Genomic DNA, 26,369 nt, shown 5'->3' with positions numbered 1-26,369 from the left:
ATCTAAGAAAGCTACCACACCCACGGAATCCATAAAGAGCCTTGGCCCCCTGAAAGCACCCAGAAACAAAGTCGAATGATCACACACAACATACACCATAGTCATACTCTCAAGGGAAAAAAAAAACGTTTAAGTCCTGTCCAACCAATAGGAAATTCAAAAATAAGAAGCAACAGCTCCCTTAGATAAGAAGGAATCAGCCCAAGAACTCCAACACTACAAAAAAAGTGTCTTCATACCTCTAAAGAATTACACTAGCTCTATAGCAATGGACCCTAACCAATTGAAAAGTTTGAAATGACAGATTAAAAAAACAAAATATGTACTGCAAGGAAACTCAGTGAGATCCAAGAGAAATTTAAAATCCATCTCAAATAAACCAGAAAACAGTGCAGGATATGAAACATGAGATAGCAATATTAATATAAAACCAAATAGAACTTTTAGAATTGAAAAACTCACTAAAGGGAACATCAAAATACACTTGGAAGCAGGCCAGGCATGGTGGCTCACAGCTTTAATCACAGCACTTTGGGAGGCCAAGGTGGGTGAATCACCTGAGTTCAAGAGTTCGAGACGAGCCCAGATGACATGGCAAAACCTTGTCTCTACTAAAAATACAAAAATTAGCCAAATGTGGTGGCATGCACCTGTAATCCCAGGTGCATGAAGGTGAGGCAGGAGAATCACTTGAATCCAGGAAGCAGAGATTGCAGTGAGTCGAGATCATGCCACTGCACTCCAGCCTGGGCAACAGAGTGAGACTCCATCTCAAAAAAAAAAAACAAAACAAAGACAAAAAACTACAACATTTGGAAGCTTTAATAATAAACTACACCAAGCAGAAGACAAGATTTCAGAGCTCAAATACCAGCCTTTTAAATTAACCCAGTTAGACAAAAAGAAAGAATCTGAAAAATGAGCAAAGCCTTTGAGAAATACGAGATTATGTAAAGCAACCAAACCTATGACTTATTGGTATTCTTGATGGAGAAGAAGAAGAAGTAAGAAAATTGGAAAACATATTTGAGGCAATAATTCAAGAAAACTTCCCTAATCTTGCTAGAGAGGTTGACATCCAGATGCAAGAAATTCAGAAAACACCTGCAAGATACAAGATGACCATCCCCAAGGAATATAGGCCATCAGACTATGCAAGGTCAACACCAAAGAAAAAATCTGAAAGGCATCTAAAGAAAAGGGCCAAATTACCTACAAAGCAAATCCCATCAGACTAATAGATGAGTTCTCAGCAGAAACCTTATAAGCAAGAGAGATGAGGGGCCTATTTTTAGCCTCCTTAAAGAAAAAAAAAAGCCAGCCAAGAATTTCATAATCTGCCAAACTAAGCTCCATCAATGAAGGAGAAATAAAGTCTTTCCCAGGCAAGCAAACACTAAGGGAATTTGTCACCACCACACCTGCCATACAAGAAATACTCAAACGAGTTCTAAACATGGAAACCAAAAAACAATACTTGCTACCATATAAGCACACAAAAATACAAAGTTCAGATATCTTATAGAGAGCAATTATGCAATTGAGACTAGAAAGCAACTACCTAACAATACTCAAATATCAAATGTATAGGAACAAAACCTCAAATATCAATATTAACCTAGAACATAAATGGCCTATACGCTCCACTTAAAGGACCCAGAGAGGCAAATTAGATTTTTAAAATGACCCAACCTTCTGCTGAATTCAAGAGACTCATCTCACATGTAATGACAACCACAGGCTCAAAGTGAAGGGATGGAGAAAGATCTAGCATGCAAATAGAAAATTTAAACAGAACAGATGTTGCTACACTTGTATGAGAAGAAACAGACATTAAACCAACAACATCAAAAACAAAGGAGGGCATTATATAACGATAAAGGGTTCAATTCAACCAGAAAATGTAACTATCCTACATAAATATGCACTCAATGTTGGAGCACCCAGGTTCATAAAACAAATACTACTAGACCTACAGAAAAAGATAGCAATACAAGAATAGTGGGGGACTTCAACACCCCACTGACAGCACTAGACAGATCACCACAGCAGAAAACTAACAAAGGTATACTCTGGACTTAAATCAGGCTCTTGACCAAATGGACCTGACAGACATCTGCAGAATATTCCACCCAACAACACAGAATATACATTTTTCACATCTGTACATGGAACATTCTCTAAAATTGACCACATAGTTGTAAGTCATGTCTCAATAAGATAAAAAAATATCAAAATCATATCAAGCATCTTCTGAGGTCATAATGAAATAAAATTAGAAATGAAGAACAAGACGAATTCTCAAAACTACACAGATACATGTAAACTAAACAACTTGCACCTAAATTTTGAATAAACAAAATTAATGCATAAATCAAAAAAAATTGAAACATGAAAATTGAAACACAACATACCAAAACCCCTGGGATAGGCACTTTAATGAATACCAGAACTACATGGACCTGTAATTGAAAGAAGATTCTTAAAGAAAAAACTTCTTGAGATATTAATTTTAAAAGAGAAGTGCCAGCCAGGTGCGGTAGCTAATGCCTGTAATACCAGCACTTTGGAAGGCCGAGGTGGGCAGATTGTCTGAGCTCAGGAGTTCAAGACCCTTGTGGCCAACATGGCGAAGCCCCATCTTTACCAAATACAAAAATCAGCCAGGTGTAGTGGCAGGTGCCTGTAATCCTAGCTACTCAGGAGGCTGAGGCAGACAGAATTGCTCAAACCCAGGAGGCGGAGGTTTCAGTGAGCCAAGATCATGCCACTGCCCTCAAGCCAGGGTGACAGAGTGAGACTCCGTCTCAAAAAAAAATTAAAAAATTTTTAAACAGTTTAAAAAGTGCCAGTGTAACACAAGAATTGGTAGAGAGCTTTGGCGCCTCAACCATTCATTTGTGTCTGATGAAGATAGCCAAGAACTGTCTTTGTGGGGAGTAGGATAAGGAGTTGGCATCTCCTATAGGCCTCCCTGAGTCCATTTTGGTATAGAGATGGAGCAGTAATGTATCAATCAGTCTTGGTTAGGTTTCTTCACTCTCATTAGAGGATTTTAACAGTTTGTATGAGTTGATTTTAAAAGTCAATCTATTTGCTTTTAATCAGCAAAATCACTCTGTACTCCAAGATCATGCCAGAGAATGACTCCCTAAGGGCCTCCAGCTCTTATGAAAATCAAAGTTTCAAAAAGTAACATTTTCAGAGGATGGTAGACTAAAGGATATGTAGTTTATTCATCTCTGTAATTTGTCTAGATTTTAACCCTAGATCAAACCAAAACATCACTCATTAAGCTGAATAAATATTTGGACAGTGTTCTTTGTTGTTGTTGTTTTTGACAAGTCCCTCTACTCCTATAAAATTGCTTTTACTGAATTGAGCTTTGTTGTGATGTCCTCTGCTTCTTACTTTCTCTTGGTTTTATGACTAAGATATATTGAGGAGGTTACCTCAGCCTAGCCCTTCATAAGCCCCATGGGAGAAGAGTTCCTCAGACCTTAAGTGCAAGAAAGAGCTTTGACTCTCTAATAAAATGACATATTCTTATTTTATAGACAAGACCATGCAAGTTTTATGTATATCTGGTCATGTTAATAAATTTACTTCCACTGAAATTATTTTCATTTTTATTTTTACTTTTTAAATCACTTGACATAAATTTGAAATAACACTGTAAAGGATTCACTATTAAAGTGTTTTTATTTAATTATACATATTCTCTATGTTTCCAGAGAGATCAACTCAACTACAGCCTCTGTGGGTTCTTGCCTTCTTGAAATAATCAAGTCTTCTTGGAAGTCCCAAAGGGGGTAGCAGGGAAGCATGAGCCACTCAGTAAGAGGGTCTTCCAATTTTAATGTAATGTCACTTCACCTCATCTCCCATGAGCAGAACTTTATTGGCTGGTTGCCTTTGATCAACCTGGGTTCTCATGGTTTTCTTGATCAATGATGCTGGAACTGGAAATTTCTAACATCGCTCTGTGACTGCTCTTTGTCTAGTATCCATTTCTATCCTGTGCCATCTAACCCTAAACTGTGCCATCAACTATACAAGTTGCCTCTACTCTGATCTGATAGATGTGGCAAACAAGAAGAAATGAGTTAACAGAAAAACAAGCAAGATTCATAAATCTCAGACCAAAAAAAATCAATCCTAAGATCATATTTTAACTAGATAACTTTTAGAAATCCAAATTGCATTATATTTGTACTTAGGAATTACATTATACTTGTACTTATGAATTTTATTTAGTATGCAAAATATGAAAATGTCATTTAGAAATTACATATACACTGAATTCATTAAGACATATATCGTAATAAACATGTTCTCTTTTCTCTGGAAATTAACCTTTAGAAAAAGCTACTGTGAAACAGGTAATTCTCAATTATCAGAGTATAAAGCATGGCCTCTTAAGATTATTCAAAAAATTCTTATTTTCAGACCACAGAGTACATATACACACTTGCCATCAATGTATGAGTGGAAGGAGAATACATTCTTATATAGTTTAAAAGAGACATTAATAGAAAAATAGATATGCTTTTAAAAACAACTCTTAGGTGAACTAAATTAAGTATTTTATTTCAGATTATTGAAGCTTCTTCATGAAAACAGTCATTCAAGAGTTACTCCCTAATTCATTCTATGAAGCCAGTATTACCCTGATGCCAAAGTCAAACAGCGTAGAAAAACTACAGAACAATATGTTTTATGAATATTGATGCAAACATCCTCAACAAAATATTAACAAACCAAATTCAATAGCATCTTTAAAAGATTATACACCATGGCCATGGGGGAGTTATTCCTGTAATGCAAGGATGGTTAAACATATGAAAATCAACTAATGTAAGATACCATATTAACAGAATGTAGGGGAAAATATGATTATCTCAATTAATGTAGAAAAAGTATTTGACAAATTTCAACACTTTCTCATGACAAAAACACACAAAACTAGGAACAGAAGGAAACTACCTCAACATCACTAAAAGTTTTTATTCAAAACATGTCTAGATTAATCATCTATATCAAGGAAACTGGGCTGATTAAAAAGATTCTCATAAGAAGTACTTACCTGCCAATATTTTCTTGAACTGCCTAAACCATATGTCACAGTGGTCTTCACTTAAATTAATAAGATCAAGTGTAGAATTCTTTAGTTTATTTTGTTCCTTTTTCAAGCAGATGAAGAGTGTGATACCTAATAAAGTACCACTTCTCTGCTGTTTAACAGACCAACGCCGTTTCAGTTTCACAGAGAATATGTCTTTGAGTTCAATAAATTCTTCTTTACATAGCAAGTCATACTGAGAATCACCTGAAAAAAAAATTAAAATTTCCAGTTAAAACCATTGTGTCTCATAGAGAGGAACAACAGACACTGGGGCTTACCGGAAGGTAGAAAGTGGGTGAAGGGAGAGGATCGAGAAAAATAAATAATGGGTGCTAGGCTTAATACCTGGGTGATGAAATAATCTGTACAACAAACCCTCATGACACAAATGTACCTATATAACAAACCTGCATATGTATCCCTGAACCTAAAAGTTAAAAACTAAAATGAATTTTTATTCATTTTATTTTGAATATTCATTTTATTTTGAAAGAAAAAAAAATTGTGCCTGTATCAAAATAATAGTTAAAACCAAAAAAACTTTTCATTTGTAATTTTATGGATTGCCCTTTATGCCAGTCTCTACATGAGAAGGAAAGGGGAAGAAAACAAAACTGGGGTTTATTTTGTCAATAATCGGATTAAAAATAGAATGGAAGAGAGACCCTGCCACACAGGCCTACAACATTCAACATCCGAGGATAGTCAATGTATGAAGAATTCCAAGAACATAAACAAAGCGACATTTTAGTAACAAATTGGTTTCACACAAGGAGCTCTTTGGTACTAAGGATAAAGTAAAGTAACAGAAAAATAGAATTCACTAATAGAAGTGACTTTATGACAAATTGTTGAAGGCATCCTTAATGAAAAGGAAATATACATTCCCATTATAGTAATACATGCAAAGAGGAAGCAGAAGTACTTGCGAGTAGGAAACATTATAAACTCTGTCAATCAAGGAGGAGATAGCCCCCCGAATTTATCTGTAATCAGACTTTAAAAAAATAGTGGCATAAAATTTTCATGACGTATCTTTAAACCATAGGTCAGAAAATAATTATTGTGGAAAAGACTATTTCAATTGACTCTCAAGGTAGAAGTGTCTTAGACATTAAAAAGACTTCTAAAACTTCTGCCTTGGCCAACATGGGGTAATAAGAAACTAGTTTTACCTTTCACCTAAAACTACAAAAGCACACAAGATATGTGAAACAGTAGTTTTCAGACACTGGACATCAGGTAACACAGGGCAGTGAAGCCGAAGAGGAGGAAAACAAAGTGAACCCTATGACTGCCCCAACCTATTGCCTGCAGAGAGTCTCCAGGTCACAGGGCAGATACAGGAATCCTGGGGGCCTGGTGGTCTCCCTGAGTTAAGGAGAATTGGGGGTTCAGGAAGACTAAGGGAATTAGAGTTCACTGTGCAATTTACTACAGAAGAGAAGCCTGAACCGTGAACACTGTAGATTTGCAGAGGTCCCCTTGAGACTTTAGCTGAAAGTATTGATCAGCAGATGTGCGAAGCCAGGTAAGAACTTCTAGAAGAATTAACAGAACAATGCTGAGATGACACAGGTGTTCCTACCAGCCAAAGTGGAAAAACATGGAAATTCATATGATGTTATGGTAAGTATTTAGAAGAGTATTGGTCCTTAGTGAGCTGACTAAAGACTGCTGTGATTCCACCTAACAAAGCTTAAAAGCAAGCCTCTCAAAAGGATGTCACTTTTTCCAGGTAACTACATCCTAGAACAATGCCAAAAAAATATTTACAGAAATAAAAAAAAAAAAAATCAGCAATTCTGCACGGTAAAATTCACAGTATCACTCATCTAATCCAAAATCACTAGACATGCAAAGCAGCAGCAAACATATGAACCAAAATAGGAGAAAAAGTAATCAATAGAAACACATGCAGAAATGACTCGAGTCTAAAAGTAACAGAAAGCAGAGAACCTCTCTCAGCTTTTTAGCCCTTGAAGTACAAACAATGTTATCCTCCGATTGGAGTGAGGATGTTCATATGCTCACTAGGAAGTTCCTTGTCTGCATTCTCAGGGGCATTTTTGGCCTCTCCCAACTATTCTGCAAGCTATAGTCTGATTGCTCACGAAGCATACACACCACTAAAACAAAGAAAGAACGGAAGGAATGAAAGAAGACAGAAGGCAAGTAAGAGCAAATCAAAATAAAGGAAGAGTGAGAAAGAAAGAGCAGAAGAGAAAAAGACATAAGGAAAGGCAAGACAGAGAGAAGGGGACACACAGAGAGAAGGGGAGACAGGAAGGCAAGAGGGAAAGAAAGGAAAAGAAAAACAGGAAGAAAAGGAAGGAAGAAAAGGAAGAAAAGGGAGGAAGGGAGGGAGGGAAGGAGGAAGGGAGGAAGAGAGGAGGGAGGAAGACAGGGAGGAAGGAAGACAGGGAGGAAGGAAGACAGGGAGGAAGGAAGACAGGGAGGGAAGGGGAGGGGAACAGAGAGGGAGGGGGACGGTCCGGGTGAGGGGGAGAAGGGAGAGCAGGTGGGAGGGAGAGGAGGGAGAGGAGGGGGAGGGAGAGGAGAGAGAGGGAGAGGAGAGAGAAGGAGAGGAGAGAGAGGAGGAGGAGAGAGAGGAGGAGGAGAGAGAGGAGGGGGAGGGAGAGGAGGGGGGGGGGAGAGGAGAGAGAGGAGGGGGGAGGGAGAGGAGAGAGAGGAGGGGGAGGGAGAGGAGAGAGAGGAGGGGGAGGGAGAGGAGAGAGAGGAGGGGGAGGGAGAGGAGGGGGGGGAGGGAGAGGAGAGAGAGGAGGGGGGAGGGAGAGGAGAGAGAGGAGGGGGGAGGGAGAGGAGAGAGGGGGGGGAGAGGAGAGAGAGGAGGGGAGGGAGGGAGAGGAGAGAGGAGGGAGGGAGAAGAGAGAGGAGGGAGGGAGAGGAGAGAGGAGGGAGGGAGAGGAGAGAGAGGAGGGGGGAGGGCGAGGAGAGAGAGGAGTGGGGAGGAGGAGGGAAGAGGCAATGGAAAGACCTTTTCTCAATTATTGTGGCTGTGGGATAGGGTAACACTAAATATTTTTTAGGTCTTTTGTTTCTTAGAAGGCTCAAGTTTCAGTTCTTCTCCTGGTCCATTTCTAGAGTCACCTAGTGACCTAAAACTCAACAGTGGAGTAAAAGTATTTTAGTGAAATGCTCTGTGTGTCTTTATAAAATGAATGCTTTGCCTGGTCCCGGTCAGTAAATACTAATTGATTTCCCCCCATCAGTAAGACTGACTTTTCTCTAGAACAGCAGTTTCCAAACTCTTTAGTCTCAGGCCCTTCTGTGCACCCTTAAAGACTGAGGGCCACAAATAACTTTGGTTTATGTAAGTTATATCTATCTGTTCTTACTGTATTCAAAATTAAAACCAAGCGTTTTTAAAGGACAAAAATGCAAAGCACAAAGCACACACTCCATTAGGGCAAGGCTATCCCCACATATCCCATAGCCTCTGGAAAACTCCACCGTATCCTTGGAGAGAAGGCGAGTGAAAGACATTCTTAGCAATATTATAAAAACAGTTGTGACCTCACCAACCCTGAGAGCCCCTGGACTGCACTTTGAAAATGCTACTTTAACACATTTTACATTGCTTGTTCCTCTTGATCATATTATGAAGTTATAGCCTTTTACATATTCAACATTCCAATTAACTAAAATTCTTGTCTCTATTTTAATATTCATGCTTGTCACGGACTGAACTGTGAGAGTCCCTTCAATCTAACTCCTTTGTTATGAACTATAGATGTCTTTGAAAACAGCCTTTCTCTTATAAAAAAAGTGTTTCAAGCTCATCTGGATTCTCCAAGAAGTCCTGGTTCCTTTAAGGAAGAATATATTAGAAATGAAAAGCTGGAGAGTATGGTATTATATGCAAAGGAAACCAAACTCAGTCACAGAAATCATCGGTGGTACACTTGCATCTGGTCAGCATATTACTGGTCATTTGCACCTGTTGAGAAAGTAGGTTTATGGTCAGGGTCCCCAGAACGCTTGGGAGAGACCAGGGAAGTCTTGCACCCTTCCTCTACCCTCAAGAATGAAAGCAAGCAGGCTTACCAAAGGTCCTGAAAAATCCTCACCCAATGATGGACTACATGGAAAATACTGTCCTATGAAGTTGAAGGAAACTTGTCTTCTACACAGGGGTGTTACTGGGTGTCTGCTTCACAAGGGTGAATGCATATAGATAACATGTATCTCTTACCCACCTAAAGAAACTTGTGGGCTTGGTTATATTTGTGGGTATTTTCCAAAAATCAGCTAGTCAAACGACAAAACTGAATATCTTTTCATTTCTTTTTCTTTAAGACACAGTCTTCTTATGTTTGCCCAGCCTAGAGTGGAGTAGTTATTGACAGATGTGATTGTGGTGCACTTACAGCCCTGAACTCCTGAGCTCAAGTGATCCTCCTACCTCAGCCTCCCTAGTAACTGGGACTACAGGTGTGCATCATCACACCCAGCTCACTTTTTTTTTTTTTTAAAGAGTTGCCTCTACACATGCTTTGCCTTATTCTAAATGGTTGTCTATTTTATTCTTACCAAATTTTAAAGTCCTTCAAATAATCTTGAATTTAGTCCCTTATTATATACGTTGCAAATAATTTCTGCTAGGCTAATTTTATAATACTAGTTATGCTCTTGTATCACATATAAATTTAGAGTCTCCTTTTATGTAATCAAACCTAGAACAATAAGAGCACAAAGGAAGGAAGCTGGGATTGGGGGTGGAGACAAATAGCCACTGAGGGAAAGAAAAAAATGAAAGCAATGAAATAAACTCTTTCCAGTTTTCATTGAAGTCCTGTGCTTCGGTCTGAATTTAACATGTTTGTGCTTTACTTAACAGTTCAATGACTATTTCAGTATAAAGTATCTTGCAAATTGCAAATTTAAAGATACTAAACCAAGAGCCAACATCACGCTTACTGAAATCCAGAAGGATTTCCAAAAACAGGACAAGAATACCTATTATTACTCATACCATTCAATTATTGTAGGCATTCTAGTCAATACATAAGGAAAGTGAAACAAAAGACAGTAAATGATGGAGTTAAGGGGAAAGGAGGAGTGGAAACTGTAACTATTTAAAGGTGTTATAATTTTTTTTTTGTAAAATTCAAAATAATAAACTTAATGCCATTAGGCTTAATAAAAACATGCAGTGAGGAAGCTGGCTGCAAATATGTCTACACCCAAGAACAAGGTATAATGGAGAGAAAAAAAATTCCCATATCAATTAGCATATTATGTCTAGGAATAAACCTAGCAAAATGATTCTAGACTCGTGTGGGATAAAGAGCCATTCAAAATCTACTGAGAGACAAAGGACTGAATAAGTGGACATACAACAAATTCCAAGATTACATATTTTCCATGCCAGTATTCTCTTTATTAATAACTACTTATAATAGACCTTCGATCAAAATCTCAGTGGTATTTTTTGATGTAAGGGATAAGGAATCTCATGAAATTATTTGAAAATTCTCTTGTAATTATTACAGTAAGAAAATGTTTTAAAAGCAGTGAGGGGGCCAGGTGCAGTGGCTCACACCTGTAATACCAGCACTTTGGGAGGCCAAGAAGGGCAGACCACCTGAGACCAGAAGTTCGAGACCAGCCTGGCCACCATGGCAAAACCGTGTCTCTACCGAAAAAAAAAAAAAAAAAAAAAAAAAAAAAAAAAAGCCAGGTGTGGTGGTGGGCACCTGTAGTCCCAGGTACTCAAGAGGCTGAGGCAGAAGAATCCCTTGAACCCAGGAGGTGGAGGTTTCAGTGAACCAAGATCGTGCCACTGCACTCCAGCCTGGGTGACTAAGTGAGACTCCATCTCTAAATAAATAAATAAATAAACAAATAAAGTAATGAGGGGGAGTACATGCCCTATCAGATACATTTGGTAAAGCTATTACAATAAAAATATCTAGGAATAGAGAAATGAATAGATCAGGAAACAATTACACATTTAAAAATTCACTGATGTGATAATGTTGGCATCTAAGCTCAGCTAGAAACAGCAAAGGATGATTTAGAACTGACTAATCTTTTGTAAAGAAAAATAGGGCCCTATTTCATAATATACACCAATATCTGTAGATTAGAAATTTACATAACCATAAATAGAAAAGCCCTAAGACACAAAGGAAGACAGAGATCGATATATTTAACGTTAAAATTATTTAATACCTAATAAAGACCTATAAAGTCCTAAAGACTCATAAAAAGTCATAAGCAAAGGCCAAATGGACAGAAATATTTGCAACATGACAGTTACATAATCTACTTAATCAAGAAAAACACTTTAATAGTAAAGTACATAAAAGACTCAAGCTGGCATTTCACAAAAGAAGAAATGCAAATTGACCAATGAACACATGAAAAAGTTCAATCTAATTAGTAATCAAAGAAATGCAAATTAAAACAACAAGATACCACTTTTTGCCTTTTAGATTGGCACAAGATCAAAAATAATGCTAAATGATGGTGCAACTAAAGGGAAGTAGCCCCAGTGCTGGTGGGAATGAAAAATGGTAATTGCTGGAGAACAAGTTGGGAATATGTATCAAAAGACTTTAAAATGTTAATTGCAGTAATATTTATAACAACAAAAATATCTGAAGCAATATTCATGTTCTTCAATAAGAGAATGGTTGAATAAATCATAGTCATCTTCTGCAGCTCATAAATGAGTAAGTGAAATCTCTGTATTCTGGTCTGGAAAGACATTCATGCTAAGAGGTATGAAAAAGTAGAATAAAAGCAAGTTAGGAAGTAATCTGAGGGATCTGATCCTGCTTTTATTAAAGGAGATAGAAAGAAATCCCAGTGGAAAACACACAACAAATTTAACACTGGTTACCTATTAAATATGCAATATGAGGTATGAAATATGAGACTAATTTTTTCTTATGAAGCTCCATAATTTTCCTTTCCTGTAATCAGAATTATAATTATTTTTAATGTAGAAAAGGAAAATTCTTTAAAGTATACCTGGTTTAGATCCAGCAATTTACTTCCAGGAATTTACTCTAAGGGAATAAATATGCACAATTTAGCTAAAATAATACTTATCCAGGCCAGGAACGATGGCTCACGGCCTGTAATCCCAGCACTTTGGGAGGCTGAGGTGGGCGGATCACAAGGTCAAGAGTTTGAGACCAGCCTGACCAGCATGTTGAAACCCCATCTGTACTAAAAATACAAAAATGAGCCAGGTGTGATAGTGTGCACCTGTAATTCCAGCTACTCAGGCAGTTGAGGCCAGAGAACTGCTTGAACCCAAGAGGCGGAGGTTGCAGTGAGCCAAGATCATACCACTGCACTCCAGCTTGGGCAACAGAGTGAAACTCCATCTCAAAAAAATAATAATAAATGAAAACACTTACCCAAGCATTATTTGAATGAAACTTGGAAACAACCTAAATGTACAACAATAGAGTATTGGTTCTGTTAAAAAAAAAATAAAAGTATATTCATATAACAGAAGGCTACTCAGCTATTAAAATGTAGAGGTCAGTGCAGTGGCTAATGCCTGTGATCTCAGTGTCTTGGGAGGCTGAGGCAGGAGGATCACTTGAGCCCAGGAGTTTGAGACCAGCTTGGGCAACATAGTGAGGCCTCATTTCTACAAAAAAATAAAAAATAAAAATAAATAAATAAATAAAAATAAGCTGGGCATGGTGGTGCTTTCCTGTGGTCCCAGCTACTCAGGAGGCTGAGGTAGGAGGATTCATTTAGCCCGGGACATCCAGTCTCCAGTGAGCTGAAATCGCACTACTGCACTCAAGCCTGGGCAACAGAGTGAGACCCTGTCTCAAAAGTAAATAAGATGTAGAGCTGACTAGAAAGATGTTCAAAGTAGTACAGCACATTTCCATTACTGTTTTGTATATATTTATGGAATACATATGTGTAATGCTTTCATATGCATGTAAGTATGAATATGCATATGAAAATTTGAATGGTAATGAGACTGTAGTTTGCTTACATAAATGTCTAATTTGTCTTCAGTGAAAATATTTCTGTGATCGATTGAAAAAAGATTGTTTCACTCGCTTATCCTAAAATAGTTTGATTAGTTTTAATTTAAAAATTTCCATTCCCTAAAAAATAAGGGTAGCTAATACTTAATGAACATGTGCTGCACACCATACACTGCCCTCTGCACTTCGTTTGTGTTATCTAATTTAATCTCTACAACAAAAAGTAGATGCTTTTTCCTAAAAGAGAAGAAACTGAAGACGGAATGTAAGTAGCTTGTCTATGGTCATACATCTGGTAGAACAGATCCAAGCTGTGAATACAAGCATTTTGGATGGCTTTTACTGCAAATTGTTAACAATAGACCCATGTAAAGACCTTCTTCAAGGAAACAATCACTAACCCTCTCATCTGTTTTGTTTATTAAGGTATAAAATACCAAAAAAAAAAATTACATATTTGTAAGGGCACAATGCCATGAGTTTTGTTAAGTATATGCACTCACATAATCACTATCCCAATAAAGATAAAGAATTTTCCCACTATTCTAGAAAGTTCCCTCATGCCACTCTCTAGTTTTTCCTTCAGGACCATGATTTTGATTTTTACTATAGCTAAGTTTTGCCTTTTCTAGAACTTCACATAAATGTAACCATAAAGTATGTGCTTCTTTGTATCTGGTTTATTTTACTCAACTTTAAGGTTTTGAGATTTATCCACAGTGTTCTCATACTTAATTGGATTAATAAGTGTCAAGAAATTATACATATTAAAAATTATAAGATTAATAATGGAGTTGAAAAAAAACTAATGTACGCCTCTCTTTGGAGGACTTATTGGTCCCATCTTTCTCAATCTCCAATCACTTGCTAATTTTTTCTTCCAATTTTTTAAATTACAACTTTATATCTGGCAGTTTTATTACAGTATAATTGACTAATAAAAATCATATATTTATGTATAGATTACAATATAATTGACCACTAAAAATTGTATCTACGCTGTACAACGTGAGGTACTGATACATATTTAAAATGTGAAATGATTAAATCAAGCCAATTAACATATTCATTACCTCACACCTTTTTTTGGTGTGTGGTGAGAACATTTAAGATGTAGTCTCGGGCCGTGCGCGGCGGCTCAAGCCTGTAATCCCAGCACTTTGGGAGGCTGAGACGGGCGGATCACGAGGTCAGGAGATCGAGACCATCCTGGCTAACACGGTGAAACCCCGTCTCTACTAAAAGATACAAAAAACTAGCCAGGCGAGGTGGCGGGCGCCTGTAGTCCCAGCTACTCGGGAGGCTGAGGCAGGAGAATGGCGTGAACCCGGGAGGCGGAGCTTGCAGTGAGCTGAGATCTGGCCACTGCACTCCAGCCTGGGCGACAGAGCAAGACTCCATCTCAAAAAAAAAAAAAAAAAAAAAAAAAAAAAAGATGTAGTCTCTCAGTGATTTTGAGGTATTAGCAATTTTCAAGTATACATTATTAGCCATAGTCACAATGCTATCCAATAGATTCAGAACTTATTCATTCTAACTGAAATTTTGTACCTTTAACCATCATCCCCTTGTCTCCCCCTCCCCTCCAGCTCTTGGCAACTGCAATTGTACTCTCTGCTTCTATAAGTTTGACTTTTTTGGATTCTACATATAAGTGAGATAATGTGTTTTTAAATCTAGCCAAACTTAAAACAGTAGATGAATCACAGTTCTTCCTGTAGTCCTTAGGAAAACAGCAAGACAGCATATGTATAAATTAACTGATTAGTATTTCATCAGAAACTGAGGCTGCCTTCAAGGAGATTGGAGGTTAGATTACAACAACCAGCAGGACCCAGAAGTGAAAATTCTAAAAATCCTTGTAAGGATCTGAGCAGTATTTCCTGCTTTTCCGGCTCAAGCTTCTAATCTCTACTCCTGCATTTGTGTACAGATCAAAATCTGAGGTTTTCACATGAATGGTCTTTTTACTAATGTTACAAGAAGAAATTAAAAAAAAAAAACTACAGGCTTAGAAGAAATCTTTAATTATTTGAAATTAGTAATTTATGAATTCTTTTACAAATGTATAACAATAGACAAATGTTCTTCAGTACTCCATTTTTCACAACAGTGAAACACTGTAAATCTCTTAGGTGTCAATATCTCACATAGAAAATCTGATCTATTACTCATTTTGGCAACATTAACCATTTATATTACATGAGTAAATCTGACTAGTTCCAATCACAGGATTCATTTGATTTTGCATATAACTAGTTCCTAACATATATGAACATGTGTATTAAAGGAAAATTGTTTTCTCACTCTGAATATAGTCTTTGAGAATAAAACTTGTTAGTATCCTATAAAAGAGCCATCTAAATATTGTTTAATCAGTTATCAGATCAGATGGCGCTTTGCTATGTCTTTGTATTGTTACTGAAGTTCTTATATGAGGAGGAGTGGACCAGCTGGCTCTGTGGGGCCGCAAGCCACTGGCTTCCTAGACTTGAGAGAGCTAGAGCAGGTGGTTTCTAAGGTTTCTCAGGTTTCCAAGTGAAAAGCCCTCCAGGTAACCTCAGTGAAGGTTGAAGGTTCAAGGTTCTAGAGATCATCTGATAGGATCAGCTGAAATCTAAAAAGGTCTTTCTCCTCAACCCCCACTCCAAAACTCTTACTCTTTGGACATTCTTAGAATATACAAATACTTATGGGAAACATGATTAAAGAAGAAAAAGGGAAAACAAACCATATTGAGAGAAAAAACTTTTTTCGGGTATATTTAAAAATGGACTGCTTATACACCTTTGCTGTATCACCTTAAGAATGACTCAGACTCATTTTATTTTCTATATGAATCAGAAAAATACTGCTTTTTGTTTATAAAATTTTATTTATAAATTTTTAAGAGCTGAAAAAATATTACATTTTTTATGTGTGCTCCAGTTTTCATCTAGAAGATAACTATTCTGACTCCCACGCTGGCCACTTCTGTTATAGTACAAGTTTCTGCCAGAAATAAAAGCAACTGTTTTCCTAATTGTATGTAAAAGCTACATTTCCACATACAGCCCAATACATACAGACGTATAGTAAAAGAAGAGTTAAAAAAAAAAATCACCACATACTTTGGGGCATGTATTTTAAATATAACTTTAATTCTACTTTAATGTTAAAACATACCTTTATTGGTAAAAAATATGAAGTAAAACTCTATTCATAAATTGATATTTGACATCGGTAGATAAAAATATAGAAATCATGTATTGACACTTTTTTGCAAGTTATGATAATTAAATCCTTATGAATGATATATAATTTTGCTTGGCGGCATGTGGTTTATTATTTGAAATCTACTGGTTCATTAGTATCATACTGGTTATAGCTAGTTGTTTCAGAACATTAACTGTCCTCTCACATTACTTACAGAGATACTGGGGACCATCTGTTCTTGCAAGGGATTTAAGTATATATCTACTGGGTATCATGCTATTTATTTAATTCAGCACCCACTTCCTATTGTTGTATTTTCTTGGGGGGAAAAGTCAACTTAATTACAGGGAATAAAGATAACCTCTCCTGGCAGGTTACCTTGTCACCATGAGAGCAAAGCGGGACCTGCTTAAAGTAGTTTACGGTGGTTAATAAGAAGAGCAAAACCAACAAGACTTAAGAATATTTAGCAAAGGTTTAACAAAAATAGAACAGTGAATGGCACTTTTAAAAATATTACTGTAAGCCTTGGGCTTGTCTAAATCAATCTTGGCACATCTGTCTGATGTAGACCGTAAACAGGATTAGAGCTGGATTTATCTGCTTGGCGCTAATTGTGCTCACAGTTTCTGCACATGTCCACTTTTTAAAATACTGCCTGAAAAACAGGCCTGCCTGATAGATGGCTCCCACAACATAGTGTATACACACACTTATGGTATATTAGATGGTTAAGCAACGTGATGTCTAACAATTTTTTTTGGCTCTTCAGAATTAGTTATCTAATCCCCTAATTAAAAATACAAAATTCTGTTTGAATACACCACATACTGAGATAAATCTGTGAAGCAAGGGACCAATAAATTTAAATACACTTTAATTGTTAGAAGAAAACACAATTTAATTGTTAATAATCAGGTTAAACTAGGGTTTAAACAAATAGGGCTGCTCCTGTAGTTTACTGAAAACTCATCACAATATATTACTATCCTCAAGAATTATGACAAAACATTTGTTAGCAGAAAAGCGTAAGTTCCTAAATACATACATGTATCAAGAGTTACAACAAAGTAGGCTTCTTATCTAGTAAAAGAATTAGAGAGAAATTTTTCAACTTATTTTCAGAGAGAAAGACAAAAAATTCAGGTCCAATACGCAAATGTCACATTTTTATCAGATCAAATAAAAAATACTGAATTTCCATCTTTTTTCCATGTAGTTATTTCTTTCATGTGTAAACGGCTGAGATACTTAAGAATGTAAGCATTTGAGGATATACAGATATTTTCACATGAAGTCTAAAATGAATTAATGAAACAGTCAAAATCTATATTCTTTTTTTTTTTTTTTTTTTTTTTTTTTGAGACGGAGTCTCACTCTCTTGCCCAGGCTGGAGTGCAGTGGCGCGATCTCGGCTCACTGCAAGCTCCGCCTCCCAAGTTCACTCCATTCTCCTGCCTCAGCCTCCTGAGTAGCTGGGACTACAGGCGCCCACCACCAGGCCCGGCTAATTTTTGTATTTTTAGTAAAGACAAGGTTTCACTGTGTTAGCCAGAATGGTCTCGATCTCCTGACCTCGTGATCTGCCCGCCTCAGCCTCCAAAGTGCTGGGATTACAGGCATGAGCCACCATGCCCAGCCTAAATGTTATTCTTTGAGCTTTAAAATATACACAATAAAAATGCTAATCTTTATTCAAAACATTTAATACCTATGATGTACAAAGTGACATTAACAATGTTACATTACATGGTCTATGTTTAATCATAAATACCACATAAAATTGGTAAATTCTTTGAAAAAGAACACTATAATAGAAAATGAGAACTGTTTGACTTTCAATCACAATCTTCTAAAGCTTTTTTCTTGATATATATTTTTCACATTCCAAATATCCTGGCTAGTTCTTAGAAATTAATTTTCCTAGATCTCTACCATTAGCAAAAGGGTAGGTCTATATGTATAGTTTTGTTTTATATAAACATTCAGGAGAAATTGGTGAATTAAGTAAATTTTTTCAATGCTTATGATAAACTAAAACACCTTCATCAGCAATCCTCAGTGTGTAGCCTCAGAGAGTATACAGGGTAAAAACGATTTTTATAATAATACTAAAGATGTCATTTACCTTTCCTACCACATTAACATTTGCACTAAAGGTGCAAAAGAAATAGTGGGTAAAACTCCTGGAGTGTCAGTGTGAAGCAAGGTGGGGCACCACATTTTACTAATGGCTGCATTCTTCACTAACTCAAACTCAGTTTAAAAAATCCAGTTTTAAAAATCTCAGTTTAAAAACTCAGTTTAAAAAATCAACTGTTCTTGACGAAGCAATAACACTTATTTTTTAAAAATCTCTATCCTTGAGTACATTTTTTTTAATGTTATGGGTAATAACAATGGAAAGTATATATACAGCATTTCTGCCACAAATGGAAATGGTGGTTTGCTCCAGGAGAAACACTTATACCATTTCAGTTGCAGCTGAACCAGCTGTTTTTCATAGAGCACCACTTTTTACTTGAAAGATCAACTGACAATACAGACTCTGGTATTCAGGCAGCAGCATTTGGTAAACATTTTCTGGAAAATGAACAAAGTGAGGCAGTAACTAAAGGAAAGCAACTGAGAACTTTGTCATTGATAAAATATAAGGTTTTGAGTAAAATTAGAATTTTGTAAAACTTGTAAGCGTGATGATGATCTTAACAGCTTTCTAATCTTTAATTTTCTGATGAGACTGGCAGTGATATTAGACTTTTTAAAATATTCTATAATAAAATTTGTCAACATTTAGTAAACCAAATTTTCCAAAAGGCCAATACAGAATGTTACAAAATCATACATGGGCAAAATATCCATTCAAAGTACAAGATAGACCAATACATTTTCAAATAGCAGACTACAATTAAATTGATATGTTTTCAGATTTCAAATTATAACCAGCCTTTAAGGAATTAGCACTTGACAAGTTTTGCTATAGTATCAAAGGAGAATATCCACAATTATCTGAACACATTAAAAGACATTTCCTTTTCAGCTGCACATCTGTGTTAAACTAGATTTTTCCTTACATACTTCAATCAAAGCAACATATTCACAACAGACTGAAGAAGCATTCTGAGATTTCAGCTGTCTTCTATTAAGCTAGACTTGAAAAAACTCAGAAAGTCAAATACCACATGTTCTCACTTTATGTGGGTGCAAAATAATGTATACATAGGAACAGAGTGTGGAATGATAGAAAAAGGAGACTCAAGAGGGTGAGAGGGGGGTGGGTGTTGAAAAATTATTTAATGGGTACAATATGTTTTTTGGGTGATGATACACTAAATTCTCAGACTTCACCACTAAGCAATATGTCTGTGCAACAAAATTGCACTTGCACCCCTTAAACTTACACAATATTTTTTTTAGAAAAGGGAGATGTTAAAAAATTTAAAATACAAGGATGGTACTGCTTATTTTATTGTTTTGGAAAATAGTTATTTTTAATACAAATATTTATGTTTAATATGCAATGAACTTATTTACTGTTATTTTTATTTTATTTTTATTTTGTTGAAACAGAGTCTCACTCTGTTGCCCAGGCTGGAATCCAGTGGCACAATCTTGGCTCACTGCAACCTCCATCTCCCTGGGTTCAAGCAATTCTCATGCCTTAGCCTCCCGAGTAACTGGGATTACAGGTGCCCGCTAGCACGCCTTGCTAATTTTTGTGTTCTTAGTAAAGACAGGGTTTCACCATATTGGCTGGTCTTGAACTCTTGACCTCAAGTGATCCACCCACCTCGGCCTTGCATAGTGTTGAGATTACAGGTGTGGGCCACCATGCTAATCTTTTCTGTTACTTTAAAATAGTAAATATTTTTAATGTCTATTTAATTTCTAATATAACAAATATAAATGGTTGTAACTTAAATAAATGGTCTTTGTGGTTTTCAATCATTTAAGAGTATAAAGGGGTTCCAAGACCAAAAAACTTGAGAACTCCTGGTATACAGTCTTATAAAGACAGGCATACCATTATGAAAATTAAGCCTAAAATGGCATGATTTATGCATTGCATCTTTGATCACCTTGTATTAAATACCTAAGATTTTATTACTGGATTATTTTTATACTTTCTATGCAATAAGTTCCTATTACATCTGAATCATGAAATAAAGCAATTTGAAATATTTAATATTCTATACCCCAAGTTCATCACTCAATGTGATTGGCTTTCACCATTTTCATTCAAGAAGGGCACTTTTGTTGAGATCATTTATTCCTTGATTTTACTAGCTACTTATGTATTTGCCCAGATCTTTCTTTTATATGTCCACTTCCATCTCAGTCCCTCAAGAAAAACACTGATAAATGTACAGGGTTGGGGAAGGTCTCCAAGAATGGCACCAACAGAAAATATGACCTTAATGGATTCATCTTAATAAAAAACCTAGTCTTTTTTTTGGCATTATCAGTTCAGCTACACATATCAGTTTGTATATACAGTTCATATACACCATACCAGATGATCTTTGCACCAATTCCTCCTGAGCCTCAGATTATGGTAATTGGTCCTTTCTCTAGTGTCTCAGCAATTCACTTCAACAATATCTTCATCATTATCCTCATCTCTAATCTCTGTATCCCAGCACCTAGCTTAATGCTTCAAACACAGGCTAGGCTTCCAATAAAAGTTTGTTATTGACTGTATTTACTGTCAATCAGAAGATCCCTTAATCACACTGTATGCATTTCCACCTCTGGACCTTTGCTCCTTCATTTCCTAGCACATGGAAGGCCTTCTTGACTCCAGTCTTTTCAAATATTAACCAACTGTCAAAGCACACTGAGCCACTCTTCTAAATAATAACCTTCATTTCTCAGTCTCTGTGAACTCTTAAGGCCCACTACTACTCAGTTAACATTTAATCGCATATCAGAAGTTATTAACTTACCAGAGAGTGAAGGTTCAAAGGTCTCTGAAAGCCTTTAATAACTTGTTATAAAATACTAATTAAATGGTGGTTTTAAGATGGTGGTAGTGGGAGGGGTTAGAGAAAGAATAAAACTGTAGTAGTTCAAGGTAAGTCTAAATTTAACAAGTTTGAATACCTACTGCATTCCAGGCACTTCTTTGTGTATATTAAAATGTTAATATTAGTGTAACTGAACCTCCATGGGCAACTGTTTCTATGAGAACAAAGGAAAAGGTGCTTAAACCTTTTGTGGCCTGAACTTGCTGGACTGCAGGAACAGAATGAGATCTAAAGCACAATGATGGCTTCTGTTGCCAGGGTCTAAGGATTATGTCTGGTCATGGGACTCCTTATTGGTAAAGGCCCTTACATCTCACAGTTCAACTCACTAATACTCTTTTTCCTGGGAACCTCAAGGATAGTCATATGTACTTTGCTCTCACCTCTGTCATTACTGTCAGCCAATGTAGTACCACTGCAGGTCAGATCCCATTACTTCCCAGCAGTCATGGTGAGGATATCGCACAGCCCTCTAAATTATCCAAGGGGTTCTGCTACTTAGAAACACTAAAGTCTGACTTTTATACCATGCCCATTCGGTTCTCCCCTCAATGCTCTCATTACTTGATCATAAGATGACAATGTATTCAGAACAACTGTTCAAAGTTCAGAGTATTTGAACTCGGCACAGGCAGATCTGTGTTGCTGGAAAGGAGAAGAACCTTTACCTGAGAGATTAAAGTAATTGTTATTTTTACTTGAAGACTGGTCCTAGAACCAGGAAAGAGGTGGAAGAGATTCACCTAACAGCCTCTAGGACACCTGAACTCCTCAGTCCACCTTCCTGATGCCAGCAATGGGACCACTGTGGTCAGGGATCACTTTGGAGTACACAGTGGCAGGGAAGAAAGGGAAGATAAAAAGAAACTGTCAGAAGCCTTGTTGACTGAACATCCAAAAGTAAGCTTCAATCACACATATAATTCAAGATGTTCTAAAAAGTATTTGTAAAACATTATTCATATGATGAGTATTTTTAGGCCTAGACTTACTGGAGACAAAGGGAAGGTAATAAGCAATTTTAATATAGCTTATCATGGTTTGATTTCTAAAATCCAACTTAACAACATTCAAGACAAAGGTCATGTTTATTTTTAATATGCTAGGCAAATGGGGGATACGAACCTTTCATTTCCAATTAAAAGAATATGGTTGACAAATATATTTGGTTTTCGTTTTTGCCATTGAAGAAAGATAGAGTTGATTTCACAAGAAAGAAAAATTACAAAGAAATGACTTATAAAATGTAGTCAAATTTCCTAAGTCTATAAGTTATTTTCAGTTGGACTTAAAATATAAGGAAAAAACTTAAGTCTTCATAAAATTTTAAGTCTTAATAAAAACTTTGAATTTTAATAAACACACATATACTTCACAAATTATGCCAGTCAGCTGATATAATTTAGGCTCCTAGTCACATGAAATATGATATGCTACCAACATATTTGAAGAAAAACAAAATTTTAAAAACCCTTTTGGAGTAGAAATTAGAGGAAGCCAATTTTATTGAAAATTGATTCAAACAGTCTGATACTAAAATAAGCTAAATGTTTATACCTTGGCATTCTACATAGATGGTAATTATACAAGTGTGTTTCCATTTTATAATAGTTTTAAAATAATTTCTTCTCCATGCCTTTCATCATAACACAATTACTACCGCATAGTTAGTACTATGATAAGAAGCCAAAATTAAAGGTGAAGTTGAGAAAGTATTACCTGATGAGAAAATTTTAGAGAAAAAATTCTAGATCAAGTATTTTATATACTTAGGTACACTATGTAGCATGTAATCAATGTAAAACAGCTTATAGGATTACAGCAAGCCATCTTCTCTGTGCTGTAATACTGTCAGGTTTTTTTTAGAAAGATAAATTTGATATCAATACGATGTGACACAACTGCATCAAACCTTAATTTCACTCACAGTAAGAAGTCACAGGATTAAATAACACTGTGCAGTCTTTTAGAAAAGTTTATTGCTTCCAGATGGATTCAAGTTTCCTTTCAGCCCTGATTACATCTAATATGCACAGGGTGCCAACATTATAAAGGACAGAGTCAAAAATATCATTTATATAGATAGCGAGGGGTGGAGCAGGGGAACTCTGGCTTCTAAATAGGTTCTGCTAATCAAGTCTTGACTATTTTTAAGAAATCATAATAAGCATTTAATGAAAAACAAACATCATACTATATAAATGTCTTCAATAATGGCTGTTCCACAGAAAAACACAAATCTACAGTAAAGTAGCCATAAAATGACTCCTAGCTCAAGCCGCATGCTCTTTGCCCCCATGTTGGGCTGTGCCATGTGTCACACCGCATGGGGCTTGCTACCAAGATGTCCACCTGTGCCTCTGTGGCAGAAGAGGCATCCATTTTTATTTCATTTAGTAGGAGTAGTATTGAATATAAGCCATTGCAGTCAGATATAAATAGACCTTCAAAAATAGTGACTACTCATAGGCATGTTTGCTAACTTTAAGGCTGCACGTAAATGACCACTTATATTTAAAAGAACATTTTCTTATGCAACTGAAGCATCACTAACAAAATAAATGAAGTCTTTTTCATAAAACCCCCCAAAAAGTACTCTGCATAATGCAAATTAAAAAATAAAATCACATCCATTCTAGCTAATCTTGGGGAGAAAAACAAAAATGATTGAAGTATTTCAGTCAGATCAGATGTCATTTTTTAAAAATATAGTAAAACTAAGAATACTTCTATATTTCCCATTTTCTTAAAAACTTTCCAAATGTTGCCCTGAAAAAAATTATACAAATTACAAAGTTGATTGAATATAAATGTTAAACAATTTATTATGATTCCTTAAAACAGATTAGCAATTTAAATACAATTATGGTCCTGAAGCTCTAAAGAGGAGGAAAATGATTTCTGGAAATACATAAAATCTTTCTTACTAGAGCACTGTTTGAGAATGTGGGACTACAATCATTCCTGCTCATGCCTAACTTTCTCCTGTGGAGTGTACTCAACCAAAACTAGACAAATATCATTATGATACTTTTTTACTCATAATTCTTCAGAGAGACTAAGTTCCTTTATTTAAGGAAAATAAACGAATGTTAAAATTTCAGGTGATCTTCACAAAAGTTTTTCACTATCTTGTATCTTCGATTAGTTCCATAAGTGATACTTAAAATGAATGTATTAATTTAAGTAGATTGAAATAGTGATAATATCTTTTAGATTGAAATAGTGATAACATCTTTCAACTATCTATCAACTGTTTAAAAATGCTTGAAGACACAGGGCGATCAGAAAAGGATGAAATTACATTAAAATGTAACTTGAAGTTACAGGCCAAATCAATAACAGATCAATAAAACAAGGTTCAACCAGGTAGGCTACCAGGAACTAAAATGGATAATCGGTTTTATGTCAGCAGATGACTCATCCATTAAGTATTTCACATATCCCTAAAACTAATAAGTGTTTGTGTTAACTATCCCTAATCAAATAGTACTTTGTTTCCAATAATGATTAACCATTCTTAAACTGTCCATTGTCTTGGTCTAAATAGTATGTATTTGAGTGAAAAATGATTTGAGCTTCACTCTTTTAATATTGTTAATTGGAAACCTTCCACATGCCAGTCTCATTCTACGCAGAGAAGCCTTTTAGACAGAGATCTTCCTTGACTACCCAATAATCGTTGAACAAAGATTGGAACAAAATAAGGGAGCATGCTGTGTAGGTACGGGTCTAGAATCTCTCATCTGCAATTCTGAAATCCCCAAAGCTCCAAAAACATTTTTTTCTTAAGTCATTTGGCAGCAAATCCTGAGCTGACCTCATTCTGCAGCTGAACTGACAATGAGATTTGAGTCTTTACTCATCCCTCTTAGCATGGGCATTCTTAATGTTTCATTCAGAAATATTGTTTAATTATGAAACACTACCACAAACCAGCTGTGAGTGTTATGTAATATATATACCCCATTTTAACTCTCTAAAATCAGTAAATATCTGAATTTTAACACATAGCTGGTTCCAAGAGTTTCTGGGCAAAGGGAACAGTAAGCATCAAGGTCCTGTGGCAAATGCATACTTGGTGTGTTCAAGGAACAGTAAGATGTGGCTGGTGCTAGTAAGAAAGCCGGAGGATAAGACATAAGAGTAGAGGGGTCAGGCACAAGTGGCCCATGTGGGGTGATATAAACTTACATTAAGGACATTGGATTTTAAGCTGAACATGCAGAAGAATGATGTGCTCTAATGTACACTTTTAAATTAACATCTGGGCCAGGCATGGTGGTTCATGCCTATAATCCCAACACTTTGGGAGGCTGACGCAGAAGGATTACTTCAGGCCAGGAGTTCAAGACTAGCCTGGGCAGCAAAGAGAGACCCCATCTCTAGTAAAAGTTAAAAAAAAAAAAAAAAATTAGTCAAGTGCGGTTGTGTGCCTGTAGTCCCAACTACTGGAGAAGCTAAGGCAGGAGGATCACTTGAGCCCAGAAATTAAAGGCTACAGTGAGCTATGATCACCACTGCATTCCAGCCAAGGCAAAAGTAAGACCCGATCTTAAAACAAAAACAAAGTTGCTACATGGAGGACAGACACTACTCCAGATGAGAAATACAATACTCCAGGTGAGAAATGAGAATGTATAACACCAAGGTGGTGACAATGATGCTGCTCAAACATGGATATATTTCAAAGGAAGAGGCAACAGGATTTGTTGATGAGTTGGATGTAGAATGAAAGACAAAGAGTGGAATGTAGCAGGTCTCCAAGTGTTTTTGGTTTGGACAATCAGAATAATGAAGTTCCCACTTACTGAAATGGGAAAATCTATTGGAGGTACATATTTAGAGAGTACAGGAGAAAATGTGGAGTTTGTTGTAGAACGTAAGCTTGAGAAGTTTATTAGGCCTCTAATATTTAAGTAGAAGATTTATAAAACTGGAATTCTGAGGCGAGGTCTAGAGATATAAATTTGAAAGACATGAGCATTTAGATAGTATTTGAAGCCAGAAACTAGAGAAGGTCCAACC

At 36.3% G+C, this 26,369-nt stretch overlaps 2 protein-coding genes across 3 annotated transcripts in view; one reads left to right on the top strand and one right to left on the bottom strand.

Annotated features, from left to right (window-relative positions):
* ITPRID2 (ITPR interacting domain containing 2) overlaps positions 1-26,369 on the top strand; it is a 424,384-nt gene that overhangs the window by 82,070 nt on the left and 315,945 nt on the right. The window lies entirely within an intron of this gene.
* CERKL (ceramide kinase like) overlaps positions 1-26,369 on the bottom strand; it is a 130,139-nt gene that overhangs the window by 70,557 nt on the left and 33,213 nt on the right. For both annotated transcript variants that reach the window (XM_050750563.1, XM_050750564.1), the window contains exon 2: positions 5,087-5,329. In XM_050750563.1, coding sequence (XP_050606520.1) covers positions 5,087-5,329 — 243 coding nt within the window. The remainder of the gene's footprint in view (positions 1-5,086; positions 5,330-26,369) is intronic.

The sequence above is a fragment of the Macaca thibetana genome, chromosome 12 (genome assembly GCF_024542745.1).
Source record: "Macaca thibetana thibetana isolate TM-01 chromosome 12, ASM2454274v1, whole genome shotgun sequence".
Classification (NCBI taxonomy): domain Eukaryota; kingdom Metazoa; phylum Chordata; class Mammalia; order Primates; family Cercopithecidae; genus Macaca; species Macaca thibetana.
This window is presented reverse-complemented; position numbering and strand designations above follow the sequence as displayed.